Source organism: Mobula hypostoma, chromosome 13 (assembly GCF_963921235.1).
Source record: "Mobula hypostoma chromosome 13, sMobHyp1.1, whole genome shotgun sequence".
In the NCBI taxonomy this organism is placed as follows: domain Eukaryota; kingdom Metazoa; phylum Chordata; class Chondrichthyes; order Myliobatiformes; family Myliobatidae; genus Mobula; species Mobula hypostoma.
Genome location: NC_086109.1, coordinates 11,766,628 through 11,791,042, shown reverse-complemented (window position 1 = coordinate 11,791,042; position 24,415 = coordinate 11,766,628). Strand labels below are relative to the sequence as shown.

At 42.3% G+C, this 24,415-nt stretch overlaps 1 protein-coding gene across 1 annotated transcript; it reads left to right on the top strand.

The window, feature by feature from the left end:
* The first annotated feature begins 7,691 nt into the window (after positions 1-7,691).
* Positions 7,692-24,011, top strand: LOC134355906 (CMRF35-like molecule 3). Its single transcript, XM_063066440.1, has 5 exons — positions 7,692-7,775; positions 15,776-16,108; positions 17,872-17,923; positions 21,905-22,015; positions 23,504-24,011. Exons 1-4 carry the CDS (start codon positions 7,736-7,738, stop codon positions 21,999-22,001), a joined length of 522 nt encoding a protein of 173 aa, XP_062922510.1. The 5' UTR covers positions 7,692-7,735; the 3' UTR covers positions 22,002-22,015; positions 23,504-24,011.
* Positions 24,012-24,415: the final 404 nt, after the last annotated feature.

Below are 24,415 nucleotides of genomic sequence, written 5' to 3'. Positions count from 1 at the left end.
TCCGGGTCAGGAGCCATTCAGCAGTCTTATCATAGTTGGAAGGAAGCTGTTCCCAAATCTGGCCGTACGAGTCTTCAAGCTCCTGAGCCTTCTCCCGGAGGGAAGAGGGACGAAAAGTGTGTTGGCTGGGTGGGTTGTGTCCTTGATTATCCTGGCAGCACTGCTCCGACAGCATGCGGTGTAAAGTGAGTCCAAGGACAGAAGATTGGTTTGCGTGATGTGCTGTGCCGTGTTCATGATCTTCTGTAGCTTCTTTCGGTCTTGGACAGGACAACTTCCATACCAGGTTGTGATGCACCCTAAAAGAATGCTTTCTACGGTGCATCTATAAAAATTAGTGAGCGTTTTAGGGGACAGGCCAAATTTCTTTAGTTTTCTCAGGAAGTAAAGGCGCTGGTGGGCCTTCTTGGCAGTGAACTCTGCTTGATTGGACCAAGTCAGGTCATTTGTGATATTGACCCCGAGGAACTTAAAGCTTTTGACCTGTTCCACTTGCGCACCACCAATGTAAATTGGGTTGTGCAGTCCGCTACTCCTTCTGAAGTCAACAACCAATTCCTTCATCTTGCTGACATTGAGGGATAGGTTATTGTCTTCGCACCATGCCACCAGGTTCTTAATTTCCTCTCTGTACTCAAACTCATCATTACCCGAGATATGCCCTACAATTTGTTGTGTCATCAGCAAACTTATATATTGAGTTTGATGGAAACTTGGCTATACAATCACGAGTGTACAGTGAGTACAGCAGGGGGCTGAGTACACAGCCTTGTGGGGCACCAGTGCTCAGAGTGATTGTAGAGGAGAGCTTGTCCCCTATTTTTACAGCCTAGGTCCTGTCTGTGAGGAAGTTGAAGATCCAGCTGCAGATCTGAGTGCTAAGGCCCAGGTTCTGGAGCTTAGGAATCAGTTTATTTGGAATGATGGTATTAAAGGCAGAGCTGTAGTCAATGAAAAGGATCCTTACGTATGCATCTTTATTCTCCAGGTGTTCTAAGGAGGAATGTAGAGCCAGAGAGATGGCATCTGCCATTGACCTGTTGCTCTGGTAGGCAAATTGCAAAGTGTCGATGTTGACCGGTAGGCTGTGGTTGATGTGTGCCATAATCAATCTCTCAAAGCACTTCATAGCAATTGATGTCAGAGCTACAGGTCGATAGTCATTCAGGCATGCCACCTTGCTCTTCTTCAGCACTGGGATTATCGTTGCCTTCTTAAAACACGAGGGGATCTTAGACTGAAGTAATCTTAGATAACCAATGCAATAGATGTATGTTTAATAAAATTTATCTTAATGAAAACTCGTTATGGACAATGCAAGAAATAACCCTGGAATCAGTTAAGTGATTTATTGTTATTATTTCAAGATTATTATTTTAATGGTGTCCAGTGCTTAAATCATCAAAACTTAGGGTTATTCCTTGTCCTCAGACCTGGGCCTTGCCGCGTTGATATGCTCTCGGGCCTGAGCCCTGCCGCCTCATCTCATCCCACACCTGGCCTTTCCAATTCAGGCTAGTGCTGAAGTCAATCAAACCTCAGGTCTTTCCTCACTCTCGGGCCCAGGATCTACCTCAACTCTGCCTCACCTCGGTTCTGCCTCATCAAATTGCCTCCATGTCCACTCCAGCCAAACATTGGTTCATTCCCCGCTCTCATGCCCAGGCCCTGGTGCCTCAATTCGGCCTATTCACACCACACTGCTACTGACCCACTCCTCCAAGACTCCCACTCCTTCAGTTCACACTGCAAAAATACCAGATTGTAAAGGAAGTTCCAAGGCTTAACTCCAATAAAGAAGTTACAGGCTACTGCTTAGTGATCATTTATTAAGTGTAATTAATGAAGTATTTAGTTGTTTTTTTGGTTTTGTTTGCCACCAACAAGTAGTCTCTGAGCTTCACCAGTGCCACCTTATACTGGATACAATGGATATAGCTCTAAGTAAATAGAAAAAATATAAATGCTTTGTTTTAGGTCTGCAGTAATAATTTTCAAACACCCTTTTCCTTAATTAGTCAAAATCTGTGCTTGTGCATCGATGATGATTTTCATCCGTGACAGCTGGTTTTGTCAAGAGGCGAGAAGTGGTCCAAATTATCCATCATCTTGCCAAGAACCTTTATTGTCAGAGGGCAGTGTTGTGCAGGTTGGTAGAGGACTTTTATATTGTCAATGTTGTGTGTAAAGCCTATTCTCTCACATGTTTCAGTGACATCAGCAATGATGGATGGGAACACAATGTCCCAGTGCATTGAATTGACTTGACTTTATGTCTTACATCATTCACATGCATGAGGAGTAAATATCTTGACGTTACGTCTCCATCTAAATGTGAAATGTGCAATTTATAGCAATTTGTAATAAATAATATGTATAACAGGACAGTCAATGTAGCATTGAAATACAATTGTATCAGCTTGAATTAATCAGTCTGGTAGAAGAAGCTGTCCTGGAGCACATTGGTCCTGGCTTTTACGCTGCAGTACTGTTTCCTGGATGTAGCAGCTGGAAAAGTTTGTGTTTCTGGTGACTTGGGTTCCCAATGATCCTTCAGGCCCTTTCTACACACCTGTCTTTGTAAATGTCCTGAATAGTGGGAAGTTCACATCTACAGATGCACTGGGCTGTCCACATCACTCTCTGTAGAGTCCTGCGATTGAAAGAAGTACAATTCCCATGCCAGGCAGTGATGTAGCCAATCAGGATGCTTTCAATTGTGCCCCTGTAGAAAGTTCTTAGGATTTGGGAGCCCATAACAAACTTCTTCAACCATCTGAGGTGAAAGAGACGCTGCTGTGCCTTTTTCACCACACAGCCGGTATGTACAGGCCACACAAGATCCTCGGTCATGTGTTTGCCAAGGAACTTAAAGCTGTTCACCCTCTTGACCAAAGATCTACTGATGTTAATAGGGTTAGCCTGTCTCCATTCCTCCTGTAATCCACAACTACCCCCTTTGTTTTTGCGACATTGAGGGAGAGGTTGTTTTCTTGACACCACTGTGTCAGGGTGAGGACTTCTTCTCTATAGGCTGCCTCGTTATTATTTGAGATAATGTCAATCGATGTAGTGTCATCAGCAAATTTAATTAACAAATTGGCGTTGTGGGTGGCGACACAGTCATGGGTATACAGAGAATAAAGGAGGGGGCTTAGGACACAGCCCTGAGGGGCACCTGTGTTGAGGGTCAGAGGGGCAGAGGTGAGGGAGCCCACTCTTACCACCTGCCGACAACCTGACAGGAAGTCCAGGATCCAGCTGCGCAAGGTGAAGGCCAAGGTCTCTGAGCTTCTTGTCAAGCCTGAAGGGATTTATGGTGTTGAATATTGAACTATAGTCCAAGAACAGCATTTTCATATAAGCATCCTTCATCTCCAGATGTATAAGGGTGGTGTGTTAAGCTATGGCTAGTACGTCATCCGTTGATCAGTTGTGACGGTAGGTGAATTGTAGGGGGTGCAGTGTGGGTGGTAGCAAGCTGCAGATGTAGTCATTGACCAACCTCTCAAAGCATTTGCTTATTATTGAGGTTATTACAGATGCAGGTGTCATCTATAGACTGCAATTCAGCTACTGGAGATCAAGTGAGGTGTGGCCTCTGTCGGATGAATAGCTTCTTATTAGTTCTGAACATCAGCTCCACTCCGCAGGACTGATGTACAGCATTGTAGTAATGGGAAGAAAATTCAAAACTCAGAGGTGTAGCAGAACTTCGAAGTCCTTGTTCAGGATTCCCTAAAGGTTAACTTGCAAGTTGAGTTGGTGGTAAGGAAGGCAAATGCAATGTTATCATTCATATCAGAAGGAGTAGAATATAAAAGCAAGGATGTAATGCTGAGGCCTTATAAGTCATTGGTCAGACCACACTTGGACCATTGTGGGCAGTTTTGGACCATTTATCTAAGAGAGGATGTGCTGACATTGGAGAGGTTCAAGAGAATGATCCTAGGATTTAAAGAGTTAATGTATTAGGAACGTTTGATGGCTCTGAGCCTGTACTTGCTGGAGCTTAGAAGAATGAGGGATGATTTCACAGAAACTTATCAAATATTGAAATATGTAGATAGAATGGATATTGAGAGAATGTTTTCTGTAGTGGGGGACTCTAGGTCCAGAGGGCACAACCTCAGAATACAAGGACATCCTTTTGGAGCAGAAATGAGGAGGAATTTCTTTAGCCAGAGGGTAGTGAACCTGTCGAATTCATTGCTACAGATGGCAGTGGAGGCAAAGTAATTGGGTATATTTAAAGCGAAGGTTGATAGGTTCTTGATTAGTAAGGCCATTGGGTTAGGGGAGAAGTCAGGAGAAGGGGGCTGTGAGGGATAATAAATCAGCCATGATGGAATGGCAGAGCAGGCTCGATGGGCCAAATGGTCTCATGGTCTTATGATGGAGTCAAAGGTTTTAATAGGTCAAAAATGTTCTTGTGTAATGGTGGCTCCCTACAATTCTCGTAGAGTTATCATATTCTCCGGTGTAACTTTTTGGGCAAAGTCCATGTTGTGATTTGAGGAACATACCTTATAACATTTTGAATATACTATAAACTAGACTGACAAGGAGCGATATTAATTTTGCAATAACATTAATGAGAGATCATTAGTTCAGTGTCACATGTTCTACATTACAACAAGGTCCATACCTACCCCGAAGTTTGACCAGTTCCTATGATGATGAAGGCTACGATCACTCTTCAATGGTTTTTAGGAATAAGCAAGACAAACAGTTTTGTAATTACCATTTATAAATACCATTTGAGTTATAGCTGAGGTGTTAAAGCAACAACTTACTTACAGTGTATTTTTAACATGGTAAAATATCCCATCATGTTATTTAAGGAGAGTTCACAGGGAGATACTTATGCAAGGATTATTAAGAGAACCACTCTTCAAAAGATAAATTAACAAAAGACTTCTCCCCCATTCACGCAATCAGCCTAAGGTCAGAGGAAATGTTACAAGTAGTGGATTATTAGAGTTCATCAGAAAGCTTGGCTCCAGTGTGACTGAAACTGGATTAAAAATGAACTGATAGCAAAAGAAACTTCCATTTCCTTATAGAGCACTTGGAAGCCAAGCAAATTAATTGCAGTAGTACTAGATGACCATAACATCTCATCAATATTGGAGAGCACAGTACAGTGGTATAGCACAATCACTTTACTGCACTACCGATCACCGGTCCAGGTTTGATTCCCTGTAAGGCTGCTGCCTGTAAAGAAGTTTATTCTCCCCGTGACTGCGTGAGTTTCCTGTGGTGCTACGGTTTCTTTCCACATTCCATTAGGGTTAGTAAGTTGTGGGCATGCTACGTCAGTGGCAGAAGTGTGGTGACACTTTGCTTGGACTGTGCTGGTCATTGACATAAATGACACATTTCACTACATGTTCAAAGTTCAAGCCCACCACTCCTATGCCAAACCTTATGCCTATCGATACTAGACCATGTCCTCCTATTCCTCTCCTATTGTGGAGATTGTCTAATTTCTTCTCGTATCTAACTTCTCCACTTCTTTTGGCAGAACATTCCAGATATCAGCATCACTTTGTGTAAAACATAGCCTACAGATCTCCTTTAAAACACCTTCCTCCCATCTTCAAGCTATGCTGTCTTGTTTTTCATACTCCTACCAAGAGAATAGTTTAACTATCTACCTTAACTGTGCCATTCATATGCAGTATCTATCATATCATCCCTCAGCCTCCTTCACTCCAAAATAAACAAGTCTTGCCTATCCAATCTCTCCTCTGCCTGAAGTCCTCCAGCCCAGGCAACATTCTGGTGATTCTCCTCTGCATTCTCTTCAGCATACTCACAACGTTCCTATGGCATGGCAAAGAAAAGTGCCCCCAATGCTCAAAGTATAACTGAACCATAGTTAAGGAAAGTTGTAACATAGCATCTCAATTCTTACATTCTATGTCACAAACAATGAAGGTGGACACATTACCGGCCTTCTTCAACTCTCTGCCAATCTGTGTTGCTGCTATCGGGGGAGTTATGAAGCTGAGCACTATGTGTCTGTTTATCGACATTCCTTTGAGCCCAACCACTTATTGCATGTGTCCTATCTCGACTTCACTTGTCAAGCGAGTTGCTTTGCACTTCATGTGATTAAATTCCGTCCACCTTTCCTTAGACAACCTTCCTGACTAATCACAGTGCCAGTAATGTTTGTGTCATCTCTAATGCCAGTGACTTGGGTTCCAATCCTATCATTGTGCATAGGGAGTTTGTACACTCCTCCCATGTCTGTGTAAGATCCCTCTGGGTGCTCCAGCTTCATTTCATATTCCAAAGACGTATGGATTAGTAAGTTACTTGGTCACATCGACAGCATGGGTTCATTGGGTCAAAAGGGCTGGTTGCCGTGCTTACAATTCGCTGTTTAGGCCATTTAAACACTGGCCTAGATCAGAGGTGAGAGCCAATTTCACTCACTCTCTGTGATCTTCGCTCCTTCTTCAGGGTGCTGGAGCCTTTCACTGTTCCGCTGTTGAGTCAATTTAAATGCCGGCCTAGATAGACTGAAAAGACAAGGGTGTTGGTCGGGACAACAGCCTATTTCGCTTGTTCTCTGTGGTAGCTATCTCAGTGGTGCTGAGGCTATGAAGACTGCCCCAGCTGTTGTACTCCATGTCCACTAATATGTTGAATTGATAAGTAAGGCTTTGGGCCTTGTCTGGGGTTCAGATTATGACAACTTAATTTTTGGTTTGGAATGCTGTTGTTGATCGCTTCAATTGTTTGCATGATCAAAATTTCTTTTTTCTTTCTCTTGCACATCGAGTGTTTGTCTTTTACTTTTCTATTTTCATTTTTTTTTAATTGGGCTCTTTCAGGTTTCTTGCTTTGTGCTACCTGTCAGCAAGCAAGTCTAAAGGTTGTATAATTTATACATTCTTTGATAATAAAAGCAAGCAAATCTCAAGGTTGTATAACTTATACATTCTTTGATCATAAATGAATCTTGATTCTTGAATCTTGAAATACCTCTTCTATTCACATCCAGGTCATTAGTAACCATTACAAAGATCAATGGTAACAGCACCAATCCCTGTGTATTCACTAGTCAGCATCTTCCTATGTGAAAAACATCCTATCTTCTGCTTCTATCACCAAACTAAGTTTAGATCCAATTAGCGAGCTCACCTTGGACCCCATGTGCCTTAACCTTCTGAATAAGCCTACAATTGCCCCATAACCCACTTGAACTGGTCTCTATTATTGATATTCCTTTTGTCCTATCCATCTTTCCTGCCTTCTTCTCTCTCCACAGATGCTGCCTGACCTGCTGAGTATTTCTAGCATCTTCTGTCAATAGTTTCCACCTTACCTCCTTTCGCACACCTTAAGGTCAGGTCCTTAATTACGTCGGTCTATTCTGAATTAAACAGAGCATCTGCTGTTTAACACATGACCCAGCCAGCTATCAAAGACAGAGCAATTTGGTATTCCATTCCACCAGTTTTAAGAAATAATTTATCATAAGATCTCAAAATACAGTCACTAAAAACAATATTTACTCAGCCATTCCTTAATGGCTATTCTTGAGATTAGCAGAGAGCTGGAATCATGAAAATATAAATATCAGAGTAATTCATTTTGTCACAGGTTCCACCCTATTTCTATAAATATGCTTCCTGCAACCAATGAAACTCAGTAGAGCTGTGCAGATATAAAATAGGAACAATATCATAAGCTTCACAGGATTCAAAAGCAGTAAAGCATGGACTTTGTGTTTCTTTATTTCATGATCACTCTGTCAGGTAAGTGACTGCAACTCTTCTTGAAATCATATTGGTATTTGATAATATGCAAGTTAGATTTTAGTATAACTAGGGACAATCAGAAGAGCTTGCATGTTGGCAGCTAATTTAAATGGATGGAATATCTTGCGATCTCTATCATTCAATTTCTCCACCTTCTGTATATATTGTTTCCTAGAGAATTGGACATATCCAACCATGGAAACAAGGGGATCAGAATTAGTGCCCTACATTTCTGGGTGTATGTATCAACTTGTACACAAATCAGCCATCATACTTTCTTCATTACAATATGACATGGTTGCAAATCGCTTTGGGATTTTTTGAAGATGATCCAAGTTTTCCTTATTTTCATCAGCTTTGTGCATCATCTACTGTAGATAGATGCATTTATATTTCCTTTTCAAATAATTAAAGCTGATTTAAGCACGGGCATGTCCCAGCAAATGACAAAGCTTTATCGATTATCTATTTTTAAAATCATTTTCTATTTTTTAGTGCACGAAGTGGACTGTTACGGGCCATATTGTACTAGTATAAAGCCCGTTTGGAGACTGGACAAAAATTAATTGCAAAATGATATGAAGAATTGTGAAATTATCTACTTTTGCAGGAACCAAAGAAAAGCAGAACATTCTGTGTATATTTTTAAGAGATGAGAGGGTTGTCAAAACTTGGAATTTCCAGAGATCTAAGTTGCCCCGTGTGTGAAACTGCTCCCATAATTAGAGAAATTCCGGGCCGAGGGAAGGTATTTACAGCAATTTGCAAGGATCGACAGATGACATAAGGAAAACTAATTTAGAGATTATAAAATTTAGGCAAGGATTTATGACCTGCCAGTAAGTCTCTCAGTCCCCATGAAAGCCCATACACTTAAAGGGTAAACTGAAGCTGCTGAATAAAATGCAGAACAGGCTATGAGCAAAACAGCAACAACTTTTTAAACATTTCAAAGTTCAAAGTAAATTTATTACCAAAGTACAAATACAGTATTACTCCATATACCACCCTGAGCTTAATTTTCTTGCAAGCAGTTACAGAAAATAGAAAGAAATTCAATAGAATCAATGAAAACCACACAGGGCAGAGACAGTCAAACAACCAATCTGCAAAAGATAACAAATTTTGGAAACACAAAAAAGGAAATAATAATAATAATAATATTAATAATAGTATCTATGTAAACCTTCAGAAAGCCACAATACTAAACAGCACTAGAATACTCCAAAGTTCCTAGCAATTGAGAAATGAGCGTACTTGGCTATTCCTGTATCTCAGGTTTTACCACCTTAAGTAGAGCTCAGCAATAAAAACATAACAAAGACAATAAACACCTTTGCTACATCTATATTAATGTATCCTTTCGACATGATATCTTGGTCTGAAACAGACCTAGAAAATTTACAAAGAAAAATAAGAAGAAAAAAATGACAGATTTCAGAAAACGTTATGTACATGCTAATGCACTTAGATTAACACGACCTTGGACAGAAGGAGGAAGAGGAATAACAGATATTAAAAATCTACACAACAGTCACATAAAACTTCTAAGAATATATTGTCATCAGTGAAAACAGGACTCAGCACTCCATGTGAACATAAGACCATAAGACCATAAGACAAAGGAGCAGAAGTTGGCCATTCGGCCCATTGAGTCTGCTCCGCCATTTTATCATGAGCTGATCCATTCTCCCATTTAGTCCCACTCCCCCGTCTTCTCACCATAACCTTTGATGCCCTGGCTACTCAGATACCTGTCAATCTCTGCCTTAAGTACACCCAGTGACTTGGCCTCCACTGCTGCCCGTGGCAACAAATTCCATAGATTCCCCACCCTCTGGCTAAAAAAATTTCTTCACATCTCTGTTCTGAATGGGCGCCCTTCAATCCTCAAGTCATGCCCTCTCGTACTAGACTCCCCCATCATGGGAAACAACTTTGCCACATCCACTCTGTCCATGCCTTTCAACATTCGAAATGTTTCTATGAGGTCCCCCCTCATTCTTCTAAAGTCCAAGGAATACAGTCCAAGAGCGGACAAATGTTCCTCATATGTTAACCCTCTCATTCCCAGAAGCATTCTAGTGAATCTTCTCTGTACCCTTTCCAACGTCAGCACATCCTTTCTTAAATAAGGAGACCAAATCTGCCCACAGTACTCCAAGTGAGGTCTCACCAGCTCCTTATAGAGCCTCAACATCACATCCCTGCTCCTATACTCTATTCCTCTAGAAATGAATGCCAACATTGCATTCGCCTTCTTCACCACCGACTCAACCTGGAGGTTAACCTTAAGGGTATCCTGCACGAGGACTCCCAAGTCCCGTTGCATCTCAGAACTTTGAATTCTCTCCCCATTTAAATAATAGTCTGCCCGTTTATTTCTTCTGTCAAAGTGCATAACCATATACTTTCCAACATTGTATTTCATTTGCCACTTCTTTGCCCATTCTTCCAATCTATCCAAGTCTCTCTGCAGACTCTGTTTCCTCAGCACTACCGGCCCCTCCACCTATCTTCGTATCATCAGCAAACTTAGCCACAAAGCCATCTATTCCATAATCCTCCCACTTCCTCCAAACTAAAGGTGTAGCTATGGGCACCCGTATGGGTCCTAGCTATGCCTGCCTTTTCGTTGGCTTTGTGGAACAATCTATGTTCCGTGCCTATTCTGGTATCTGTCCCCCACTTTTCCGTCGCTACATCGACGACTGCATTGGCGCTGCTTCCTGCACGCATGCAGAGCTCGTTGACTTTATTAACTTTGCCTCCAACTTTCACCCTGCCCTCAAGTTTACCTGGTCCATTTCCGACACCTCCCTCCCCTTTCTAGATCTTTCTGTCTCTGTCTCTGGAGACAGCTTATCCACTGATGTCTACTATAAGCCTACTGACTCTCACAGCTATCTGGACTATTCCTCTTCTCACCCTGTCTCTTGCAAAAACGCCATCCCCTTCTCGCAATTCCTCCGTCTCCGCGCATCTGCTCTCAGGATGAGGCTTTTCATTCTAGGATGAGGGAGATGTCCTCCTTTTTTAAAGAAAGGGGCTTCCCTTCCTCCACTATCAACTCTGCTCTTAAACGCATCTCTCCCATTTCACGTACATCTGCTCTCACTCCATCCTCCCGCCACCCCACTAGGAATAGGGTTCCCCTGGTCCTCACCTACCACCCCACCAGCCTCCGGGTCCAACATATTATTCTCCGTAACTTCCGCCACCTCCAACGGGATCCCACCACTAAGCACACCTTTCCCTCCCCCCCCCCTCTGCTTTCCACAGGGATCGCTCCCTACGCGACTCCCTTGTCCATTCGTCCCCCCCATCCCTCCCCACTGATCTCCCTCCTGGCACTTATCCGTGTAAGCGGAACAAGTGCTACCCATGCCCTTACACTTCCTCCCTCACCACCATTCAGGGCCCCAAACAGTCCTTCCAGGTGAGGCGACACCTCACCTGTGAGTCGGCTGGGGTGATATACTGCGTCCGATGCTCCCGATGTGGCCTTTTATATATTGGCGAGACCCGACGCAGACTGGGAGACCGCTTTGCTGAACATCTATGCTCTGTCCGCCAGAGAAAGCAGGATCTCCCAGTGGCCACACATTTTAATTCCACATCCCATTCCCATTCTGACATGTCTATCCACGGCCTCCTCTACTGTAAAGATGAAGCCACACTCAGGTTGGAGGAACAACACCTTATATTCCATCTGGGTAGCCTCCAACCTGATGGCATGAACATCGACTTCTCTAACTTCCTCTAATGCCCCACCTCCCCCTCGTACCCCATCTGTTACTTATATTTATACACACATTCTTTCGCTCACTCTCCTTTTTCTCCCTCTGTCCCTCTGAATATACCCCTTGCCCATCCTCTGGGATCCCCCCCCCCCTTGTCTTTCTTCCCAGACCTCCTGTCCCATGATCCTCTCGTATCCCTTTTGCCAATCACCTGTCCAGCTTTTGGCTCCATCCTTCCCCCTCCTGTCTTCTCCTATCATTTTGGATCTCCCCCTCCCCCTCCAACTTTCAAATCCCTTACTCACTCTTCCTTCAGTTAGTCCTGACAAAGGGTCTTGGCCTGAAACGTCGACTGCACCTCTTCCTAGAGATGCTGCCTGGCCTGCTGCGTTCACCAGCAACGTTGATGTGTGTTGCTTGAATTTCCAGCATCTGCAGAATTCCTGTTGTTTATTCCATAATCCAAATCGTTGAATACAACGTAAAAAGAAGTGGCCCCAACACGGACCCCTGTGGAACACCACTGGTAACCGGCAGCCAAATAGAATAGGATACCTTTATTCCCACTCACTGCTTCCTGCCAATCAGCCAACACCCTATCCACGTATGTAACTTTTCCGTAATTTCATGGGCTCTTATCTTGTAAAGCAGCCTCATATGTGGCACCTTGTCAAAGGCCTTCTGAAAATCCAAATATACAACATCCACAACATCTCCCTTGTCTAGCCTACTTGTGATTTCCTCAAAAAATTGTAATAGGTTTGTCAGGCAGGATTTTCCTTTAAGGAAACCATGCTGAGTTCTGCCTATCTTGTCATATGCCTCCAGGTACTCCGTAACCTCATCCTTGACAATCGACTCCAACAACTTCCCAACCACCGATGTCAAGCTAACAGGTCTATAATTTCCTTTTTGCTTCCTTGTCCCATTCTTAAATAGCGGAGTGACATTTGCAATCTTCCAGTCTTCCGGAACCATACCAGAATCTATCGACTTTTGAAAGATCATCGCTGATGCCTCCGCAATCTCCACAGCTACTTTCTTCAGAACACAAGGGTGCATTCTATCTGGTCCGGGAGATTTATCAACCCTTAGACTATTCAGTTTCCTGAGTACTTTCTCTATCGTAATTGTGACTGCGCACACTTCTCTTCCCTGCCACCCTTGAGTGTCCGGTATACTGCTGATGTCTTCCTCACTGAAGACTGATGCAAAATACTCGTTCAGTTCCTCTACCATCTCCTCATCTCCCATTACAATTTCTCCAGCATCATTTTCTATCGGTCCTATATCTACTCTCACCTGTCTTTTACTCTTTATATACTTGAAAAAGCTTTTAGTATCCTCTGATATTATTTGCTAGCTTCCTTTCATAATCTTTTCCCTCTTCACGAGCTTCTTAGTTTCCTTTTGTAAGCTTTTAAAAACTTCCCAGTCCTCTGTCTTCCCACTAATTTTTGCTTCCTTGTATGCCCTCTCCTTTGCTTTAACTTTTGCTTTGACTTCTCTTGTCAACCACGGTTGCATCCTTTTTCCATTCAAAAATTTCTTCTTTTTTGCAATATACCTATCTTGCACCTTCCTCACTTCTCGTATAAACTCCAGTCACTGCTGCTCTGCTGTCCTTCCCGCCAGTGTCCCTTTCCAGTCAACTTTCACGAGTTCCTCTCTCATGCCACTATAATTTCCTTTACTCCACTGAAATACCGACATATACAATTCTGATAAGAAGTACACACCACTAAACTTAAATGAGACCATAACCCAGGAAAATGAACAAATTATCATTGTTGAAGAAAAAGTTAACCAATGGTGGAGCATGACCCTTCATGGAAGACATTCCCATGATCCTTGCAGATCAGATGTCGACAAGGAAGCGTTGAACGCCTGGCTCAGAATTGGGGACCTCTTCCCCGAAACAAAAGGATTCCTTGTGGTAATATAGGACCAGGTGGTTAACACACTCAAAAAAAAATCAAAATTACATGATAAAAGACTAACAAATTCAAGATGATAAATGTAGAAAATGACGAGAAAAACAATAAACAATCCAACACGTTACAGGATCCTGTAGCAGTTTAATTCAATCTGATTACTTACACAGGCACAATCAAGTAGCAAATATCATTCATCAAAATCTTGCTTTAAAGTACAAACACAAAAAAATCATACCTTACGATAAATACAATCATGATCGAGCTTTCGGGTCAGAATACCACAAATTATATTACAACTGATCCATTATTACAGATAGGACAATCCATAACAATACAGGATAAACAAGAAAGAACAACCTGCTTAATAGAATTAGCCATTCCAAACACATATTACCTACAGAAATCAATAAGTGAAAAACACCAGAAATATGTTCAATTAAAAGAGGAAATTGAAAGTCAAGACTTTTGAACATGAACAGGGTATACATTGTCCTGATAGCAATGTCTACAACTGCTATCATCCCAAATGCACAACACAATAACATTACACAATTAGGGCTACACAGCAATTTCTATATAAATCTTCAGAAAGGCACAATACTAACCAGCACTAGAATAGTCCGAAAGTTCCTAACAATTGTGAAATGAGTGTGCTTAGCTCTGCCTGCACCTCAGGTTTTACCAGCTTGAGCTAAGAAAAAAGTGTTTTTGTAATAATAATAAATAAGCAATAAATATCAAGACCAGTAGAATCCTTAAAACTGAATCCATCGATTGTGGAATTAGTTCAGTGATGGGATGTGTGAAGTTATCCTCTCTGATTCAAGTCCCTGATGTTCCAGGGGTAATAACCAGTCCTAAAATGGATTTTTTTATTTGTATAGCACTCTTAACGTAGAAAGCACCATGAGGCACCTCACAAGACTTAACAGCCAAGATGCTGACACAAAGCTATGGGATGAGATGTAAGAAGTGAAAGCAGGAATCCATTTTGCTCAGTTGGTCAGGTAGTATCTGTGGAAAGAATGAACATTAAAGTTTTAGCTTCTAGGTCTTTTGTCAGACACCTCCAGCATGGACACAAGAGAGGGCAATACACAAAATGCCATAGGAACATTTTGTGTCCTGAAATCTCAACTGTCCATTATCCTCCTTAGATACTGCCTGAGGTGTTGAGTCCCTCCAGTGTTTTGTGTGTTCCTACTGGGGTAGAGCCTGACGTGTTAACTGCTTCATTGTCCACTGACACCTGCTGACCAGCAGAGTGGTTCCAGAACTTCCCATTTATATTTCAGAATTCCATCATTACAGTGCTTCTTTTTTTTGCTTGATTTTCCTCTGCTGATAAGGCGTTAGGTAAACGAGCAAGGTGTGGGCAAGGGGGTCTTATGGAGAGCTTAAAAGGGGAGCGAGTTGGAGAGGAGTAGAAGGGCAAAAGGTTGAAGGCATGCCTGCAAGTATTAGAGGGGTCGAGAGGCTGTATTTGGAGGAGTGCAGAGATCTGGGTTGTTAAAGGGCTTGAGATTCTGGAGATGAGAACAAGGCAAGATAATGCAGTAAAACGAAAGCAAGGATGAGTACTTCGAAGATTCTGTTTAATAGAAAAGATCAGCAATTGCAAAGATGTCAGCTAATTGGAGCTTGGTGCGAGTTAGGACACAAGGACCATAATTTCAAATGATCTTAAGTTCTCAAGTGAACACTTGGAGTTATTAGACGGAAGAGGTTCTGAAGTTGCTGGAAATCTTGAGCAACACGCACAAAGTGCTGGAGGAAATTAGCAGGTCAGGCAGCTTCTGTGCAGGGAAATAAACAGTTGACATTTCAGGCTGAGACCTTTCATCAGGACTGGAAAGGAACGGGGCAGAAACAAGAGTAAGATCGCGGGAGGAGTGGGAGGCGTACAAGCTGGTAGGTGATAGAGGAAACGATGTGAAGGGATAGGTGGGGGAGGTGGAGAAGCTGGGAGATGAGGAGGGGAAAGGTAAAGGGCTGAAGAAGAGATCAGTGGATCATGGAATAAAGGGGAGGAGGTGGGGAACCACAAGGAAGTGATGGGCAGGTAATGAGGGTGGGAGAGGAGAAGTGAAGGGATGAATGGGTAACCAGAACAATGAATGAAAAATGGGGGAAATAAGGGTGGGGTGGTAATTACCAGATGTTAGAGAAATCAGCACAAAATGTAGGCTGTTTATTCCCCTCCATTGATGCTGCCTGACCTGATAAGTTACTCCAGAATTTTGCATGTGCCACTGAGTTATTAATCTGTTGCAATTTTTATGCTTTAACATGTTCATTATATGTTCACATTGAACAGTTGCAAATGCTACTCTAAGAGGACCACAAGTAGTAAATGGAAATGAGGGAGAATCAGTCCAGATTACCTGTACCTACCGCATGTTTTTCCGCAACTATCAGAAATACTGGTGCAAAGGCAAGAATAGGTCAGCCTGTACCATTCTGGTAAAAACTCAAGGCTCTGAGAAGACAATCTCTGAAGGCAGGATAAGCATTAAAGATGATAAAAGAGCCGGGGAGTTTACAGTCACCATGGACCAGCTAACTCTGAATGATCAAGACATGTATTGGTGTGGAATTACCGGATTTTTGATGGACCTGCATATTCCTGTAAAACTGGACATCTTTGAAAGTAAGGCTTGAATATACTTCTGTAATTATTAATGTTTTTTTGCATAGACTGCTGTATGGCTTAATGCATAATTTGCTAAATTGTTTAAAGCTTTCAACAGAATTGCACTGTAGATATGGGCAGAGAAAGGGCAGTTCATATTTAATTTGAAAAGTGTAAGGTGTTGCATTTGCGGAGGGCAAACATAAAGGGAAAGTACTGAGAGAATGGCAGGACCTTAAGACCATTGATGCACAGTGGGATCTTAAGGTCAAATCCATTGCTCTTGAAAGTGGCAACATCAAAAGACACCACAGCAACGTAGCAGTTAGCACGACGATATTACAGCCTGGGGTGTCAGAATTCAGAGTTTGATCCCAGGGTCTTCTGTAAGGACACTTTTTGTGGGTTTTCTCCAGACCTCCCAGATTCCTCCCACAGTCCAAACATGTACTGGTTAGTAGGTTAATTGGTCATTGTAACTAGTCCTGTGATCAGGTTATGGTTAAATTGGAGTTGTCGGGGGTTGCTGGGCGGTGCAGCTCAAAGGGCCAAAAGAACCTATTCCATGCTGTATCTCTAAATAAAAATAAATAAACAGGGCGGTAAGTAAGGCATTTGGCATGCTTGCCTTTAGCAGCTGGGGTATTGGGTATAAAATTCAAGAAATCATGTTGCAGCTGTATGAAAGTTTGGTCAGGCCACATTTGGAGTTAGTGTTCGGTTCTGGTTGTCCCATAACATTAACGGTGGAGAAGATTTGGAGAGGGTGTCTGGGAAGTACACCATGATGCTGACAGCATAAGTGGATATGAGCTATAAGAGAGGCACCTAGCATCTGGGTAAAATAAAGCTCACCCTGTACATCTCCCCTAAACTTTCTCCCTTTAGTCTTAAAGCTATGCCTTCTACTATTTGACATTTCTCTCCTGGGAGAGACTCTATCTACCCTATCTATGTTTCCCATAATTCTATAAACGATCAGATCTCCCCTCAGCTTTCGGTGATCCAGAGAAAACAATTCAAATCTGTCCATTCTCAGGTTATAGCTCATATCCACTTATGCTGTGAGAGGTGGTTGTACAAGCAGACATTATTCGTTTGTTTATTACGTGTCGTGTTGTAAGACAGAGGCGATCATGGTCCTTCCATGACCACAATTGTTCTTGGCAAATTTTCCTACAGAAGTGGTTTGCCATTGTCTTCTTCTGGGCAGTGTCTTTACAAAGCTCTTCAGCGATTGTCTGCCTGTCGTCAGTGGTCACATAACCAGGGCTTGTGATATGCACCAGCTGCTCATATGACCATCCACTGCCTGCTCCCATGGCTTCACGTGATGCTGATCAGGGGGCTAAGCAGGTGCTACACCTTGCCCAAGGGTGACCTGCAGGCTAGCGGAGGGAAGGAGCATCTTACACCACCTCTGGTGGAGACATGTTTCCACCCTGCCACCCATAACATGAGAGCGATATTTAAGAGGCATTTAGACAGACATATAAACATGAAAGGAAGGGAGGAATATGGATCATGTGCGTGGAAGATGCAAGTTCTTTCATTTGGCACCATAGCACAGAAACAAAGGAATGAAGGGCCCTTTCATGTGCTGTACTATTCTAAAAAATAAATAAAAATCTATTAAGCAATTAAACTATATCCTGTTGATATTAATTTCATGCCATTATATTTTATATACAGTACTTGCTTAGTGCAAAGTAAATGGCATGGATTATAATGAACATTTACCTGCACAACCACCTAACAGATATTTCCCTCATTTTTAACAGGTCATCAGTTACTTCCTCCAGTCACAGATAACTTATCAGCGCAGGAAATCAGGTAAAAGCAAAATCTTTATAAAATTATACCTTATAAGCACTTGCTCTATATCTGCACAACTGTAACGATGAATAATATTTTACTGCTGTGCATGGGATGATTAATGATTCTTTGAGGATCTACAGGTCAAAATCAGACTCCAAATAAGGATTATTATCACTGCCTTGTGTGATGTAAAATCTGTTGCTTTGCAGCAGCAGAATAGAGCAAAGACTTAAAATTAATATAATTTACAAAATAAATAAATTGCGCAAATAAAAGGAACAATGAGGTAGTATTCTTAGGATCATGGACTGTTCAGAACTCTGATGACGAATGGAAGAAGCTGTTCCTAAATCACTGAGTGTAGATCTTCACGTTCCTGTAACTTCTCCTTGATGGTAGAAATGAGAAAAGACCATGTCCCTGATGGTGAGTGATCTTAATAAAGGATGCCACTTTCTCAACACGCCACCTCCTGAACATGCCCTTGATGGTGGGGAAGGTTGTGTCTGCCATTGAGCTAGTTGAGTCTACAACCCTCTCCAGCCTTTTGCGATCTTGTGCATTGAAGCCTCTATACCCGGGTGTAATGCAACCAGTCAGAATGATCTCCGCTTTACATCTATACAAATTAGCAAATCTTTGTTGATATGCTCAAACTCCTAATGAAGGAGAGCCTTCTTTGTAGTCACATTAACGTGTTATGCGCAGGATAGAAGCCAGGAGATGTTGACATCCAGAAACTAGAGGCTGCTCACTCTTTCCACCACTACTCGTCTCCTCAATGTGGATTGGTATGTGTTCTCCCAATGCTCCGTTTCCTAAAGTCCACAATTAATTCCTTGGTTTTATTGACATTGAGTGCAAAGTTGTTACAACACCACTCAGCCATCAAATCTTTCTCAATCTTGTATGCCTCCTTGTCATCATCTGGGATTTTACCAGCAGTGGTGTCATCTGCATTAGGAAATTGAAGATTTATTTTAAACCATTTCAGAGTCAGATGAATATTATTGATCATGCAAAAGTGTAAAATGGGTGCTAGGGAATCAATGTGCTGAATTTCTCCTGCTGATGCCTATGCCCTAATGTTATAAGTAGAGCTACTAGGACTTGATGTTTCAATCCCTATGGTAAGTCGGCACTCTCGATGTTGGCAGTGGGCTTGGATAATGTAGACACTACCAGTGCTTGCTGAAACTAAACCATGAAACTAGTGCAGCTTGCTGGTTTTAGATGATCTACAGTTTAATTTGGAAATCCCCGCGTTGCTGTCATTGGGACAGTAGCGGTTACTTGAAAAGGAAACCAAAATTGCCAAGAGACTAACTGAGCGACTCAATACTGTATTGCCACACCTCCAAATAACGGTGTTCCAAGTCAAAAAAAGCACGTTCAATCCTTTATTACGAAACCAGCAAAGGCGAACGATTTTATACAGCGAGAAACAATATTAATGATATAAGCAACTAGGCAGTCAACAAAAAATATCCAAACCCTGCTCAGTCTCTATCTCTAAATAAACTAACAACAAAGGATGAATAGGTGACTGTGCTCATTTGTTTGTACCATACCCGACCCACAAGGAAAATTATCATAACCCAAAATAAAACGCTTACACGGATAAGTGCCAGGAGGGAGATCAGTGGGGAGGGATGGGGGGGGACGAATGGACAAGGGAGTTGCGTAGGGAGCGATCCCTGCGGAATGCAGAGAGAGCGGGGGAGGGAAAGATGTGCTTAGTGGTGGGATCCCTCCTGGCACTTATCTGTGTAAGCGGAACAAGTGCTACCCATGCCCTTACACTTCCTCCCTTACCACCATTCAGGGCCCCAAACAGTCCTTCCAGGTGAGGCAACACTTCACCTGTGAGTCCGCTGGGGTGATATACTGCGTCTGGTGCTCCCGATGTGGCCTTTTATATATTGGCGAGACCCGATGCAGACTGGGAGACCGCTTTGCTGAACATCTACGCTCTGCTGGCCAGAGAAAGCAGGATCTCCCAGTGGCCACACATTTTAATTCCACATCCCATTCCCATTCTGACATGTCTATCCACGGCCTCCTCTACTGTAAAGATGAAGCCACACTCAGGTTGGAGGAACAACACTTTATGTTCCATCTGGGTAGCCTCCAACCTGATGGCATGAACATCGACTTCTCTAACTTCCGCTAATGCCCCACCTCCCCCTTGTATCACATCTGTTACTTATTTTTATACACACCTTCTTTCTCTCACTCTCCTTTTTCTCCCTCTGTCCCTCTGAATATACCCCTTGCCCATCCTCTGGGTCCCCCCCCCCTTGTCTTTCTTCCCGGACCTCCTGTCCCATGATCCTCTCGTATCCCTTTTGCCTATCACCTGTCCAGCTCTTGGCTCCATCCCTCCCCCTCCTGTCTTCTCCTATCATTTTGGATCTCCCCCTCCCCCTCCCACTTTCAAATCCCTTACTCACTCTTCCTTCAGTTAGTCCTGACGAAGGGTCTCGGCCTGAAACGTCAACTGCACCTCTTCCTAGAGATGTTGCCTGGCCTGCTGCGTTCACCAGCAACTTTTATGTGTGTTGCTTGAATTTCCAGCATCTGCAGAATTCCTGTTGTTACCAGCTGTAAGGAGTTTGTACAATTTCCCCGTGACTGTGTGGGTTTCCTCAGGTGCTCCAGTTTCCTCCCACATTCCAAAGATGTACCGGTTATTAGATTAATTGGTCATTGTAAGTTGTTCTGTGATTATCCTCGAGTTAAATAGGTGGTTTGCTGGCGGATTCAGCTTATTGGGCTGGAATGGGCTGGTCTGCACTGTATCTCTAAATAAATAAACGGGCACGATCAAATGGCAGAGCACACCCGATAGGCCAAATGGCCTATTCTGCTCCTATCTTTAATGATCTATGGCCTTTTGGGAATTTACCAGTCCCTAAAAATTAATTTAATGTATGTGGATAGGGTATTCTTATGACAACACTTTTGGCCCTTCAGATCCGTGCTGACTCCTAGGGAGGCAATCTCATCAATCTGGTCCCCTCTCTCTTTCCCTGTACCCCAGCTACATATTCTCTCTCACAAATGTCTATCAACTCCCTTTGAATCTTTTTAACATTAACCAACACTAAGGGGCAGTTTACAGTGTTCAGTTTGCCAATCAGTAAGTCTTTTGGTGATGGGAGGAAACCAGATCATTTGGGGAAAGGCAACATGGAAACTCCGCACAAAAAGCACCCAAGTTCAGGATTGAATGTGGGCCCATGGAAATGGGAGGTACCAGCACTAACTGCTCCACCATCACGTCACAAGGTAACATTATCTGTTACTCTGTACAAAGAAAGCATGAAAGAGTCAATTTCACCTCACAGACCTTCTGTTTATTACACTGTGCAACATAGGCTGCAGCAGAGGTTTGGAAGCAAGGCAGTAATTACATTGCATCACTGATCTGGGAAATCAGGGGTTCAAATTCCAGCAAATCAGATAGAAAATGTATACTTATTTAATTAACTACATTATTTAAATAGATATAGAAAATAAACTAATATCAAAACGATTTTTTTGCATGAAAACACATCTGGTTTATCAAAGTCCTATAGGGAAGGAAGTCTGCCAGCCTTAAATAGTCTGGTATATGTATGACTCAGTACTCAAACCAATGGGTTTGACTTGTAATTTTCCACTGAAATGGTTTAACTCTTTGCATGACCTTTACATCTACCTTAGGGGTTCCCAACCTGGGGTCCATGGACCCCTTTGTTAACCGTAAGGCTCTAGAGCATGAAAAAAGTTAAAATAAATATAATATAAAATAACTGACCAACAACATAATAACAAACCAACGGCATAATGAGCCTACAACGTAACAGGCCAACAGCATAAAGGGCCTGCAACATAACAGGCCAACAGCATAACAGGTCACTAACACCACAACTATCTTGCAATCAAATACAAATATCGGTTCACACATGTCATAAATGTTTTTGATTAAACTAGCTGCCTCTTTCCTCACAGGAAAAATAATTCCAAATACCATTTCATATGGAGCATTTTACGTTGGATCTTCTTTGTCATTCTTCTTCTCTGGGGTATAGTGGCCATGAGAATATAGACAAAGAAAACCTGGTAAGGTTTCTTTCTAATTGATTGTTTCCGTACTTACAGGTTTATCCTTAAGAACATCTAAGAGCTATTCTTTGAAAACATCTTCATAAATACTTCTGAAATGAAAACACAACACTGTAAATAGACCATAGACCTTGGAAGTAAGCATTTGCCAATTATGAAGTACCAATGGCATTTAAATTGTTTCTATTAAAACAGTAGTTTCTCCAAAGTTTAAATCGCATGCAATGGACTGAATACACTCCAGCTACGCCTATGCCATGAATGATTCCATATCTGTGTTGATCAAAATGAGGGAGCACTTTGCTGTGAAACAAATCCTCTTTCTTTCTTCTTTGATTACAGCTTGACATAACTAATGTGTTTTTAATGCCTCCAACTGCAGACTTACCGTGGACTTAGAACAAAGATCATAGAACAGTACAGCACAGTAAAGGTCCTTCAGTCCATGATGTTGTGACGATCTTTTAAAATACTCCAAGATCAATCTAACCTTTCCCTCCCACATAACTATTTTTCTTTCATCCGTTAGTAAGCCTCTCTTAAGTGTCCTTAAAGTATCTGTCTATACGAACATCCCTGGCAGTGTGTTCCATGCACCCATCCCCATTTTCTATGTAAAAAAAACCTACCTCTAACATCCTTCCTACTACACTTTTCTCCAATCACCTTAAAATTAAACCCTTTCCTATTAGCCATTGCCACCGTGGGAAAAAGGTGCTGGCTATCCACTCCACCTATGCCTCTTGTCATTTATAAATCTCTAGCAAGTTACTTCTCATCCTCCTTCACTCCAAAGAGAAAAGCCCTGGCTCACTCAACCTTCCCTTATAAAACGTGCTCTCTAATCCAGGCAGCATCCTGGTAATCTCCTCTGCACCCTCTTTAAAACTTCCACATCCTTCCTATAATGAAGTGGCCAGAACAGAACACAATACTCCAAGTGTGGTTTTATGGAGCTTCATCATTACTTAGTGGCTCTTGAACTCAGTCTTCTGACTAATGAAGGCTTATGCCTTCTTAACCACCCTAACAACTTGCAGGGCAACTTTGAGGGACCTATGGATATGCACAGCAAGATCTCTCTGTTTCTTCATTGTGCTAAAAGTCTTGCCTTCAGGTTTGAACCTTCCAAAGTGGATCACTTCACACCTCTCTGGATTGAACTCCATCTGTCTTTTCTCAGCCCAGCTCTGCATTCTGTCTATGTCCTATTGTAACTTACGACAAACTTTTACTCTACCCAACACCACCAACTTTATGTCATCTGCAAAATTTTCTTGTAAAACTTTCAATAGGATTTACAGACAGGCTGTCAGTTCCTTGACCTGCTGGGTATCTTGCACTCTCTGATTTTATTCATTAACACAATAGTGCCTTTTAATCAGCATGTGCTTAAATTAATGATTGTTAAGGGGAAATTGATGGAACACAAAGCTCGCATTCTGCTTTGCAAGATATGAGTCATTCTTTGTTTTTGTCTTCCAGGGTGTAAGGGTCTGCTACATTACACAGCTGCTCCATAACTCACCAACACCTTCAAGACTATACAGCTAACTAAAGAGCAAGAACTATCCTCGACGTGTTCGGATTCACCACGCACACATCATGGACTGGCGCACGGATGCTGTGCTGTCAAAACCGCTGATCATCTTGCTGCGTCTCTGCTCCCCAATACTAGGGAAATACAGCACACAGGGAAAATGTTGCACACTGGTGTCTTGCTGTGTAAAATGGAACTTCCAATAATCTCAATTAGACCCATAGCTGGGGGCTGGAAAGCAGAAATGGTGGGGAACCAGTCTGTAAGGAAAGTCCAGGGCTACAAACCTACCACCATGTATTTTAGCTTCAATTACACTTAAGGGGACTCCTCAAGTTGTGATGACCACCTTTTGGATTTATTGTAGGAAGCAAAGGAACTTACTTCTCTAAGAGTAAGAGAGCCAATGCTGGTCTTCTCAATAGGAGCATCAGTGTAGTTGGTCCCCACAGCTCCAAGACCTAAAATATCAATAAACAATTGAATTTTATCAACTTGCACCTTGTTTTGTTTTCAATGAATGGGGGTGGAGCTTCACCACGGCAATGCCTCTGTCCCAGTTTCAACCCCTTGTCCCTAATTACTGAGGGGAAATGCTTCACACTTCGTGCGTTTTCTGGACTTACAAATTTCAAATTAGCTTATTTTACATGTTATTTCTTATTTCTTCCGGCCCTTTGAGTCGTACCACCCAGCAACCCCTGATTTAACCTTAGTCTAGTCACGGGACAAAATGTACAATGACCAATTAACCAATTAACCCACCAACTGGTGTGTCTTTGGAACATGGGAAGAAATCGGAGAACCCAGAGGAAACCCACACGCTCACGGGAAGAACATATAAACTCCTTATAGAC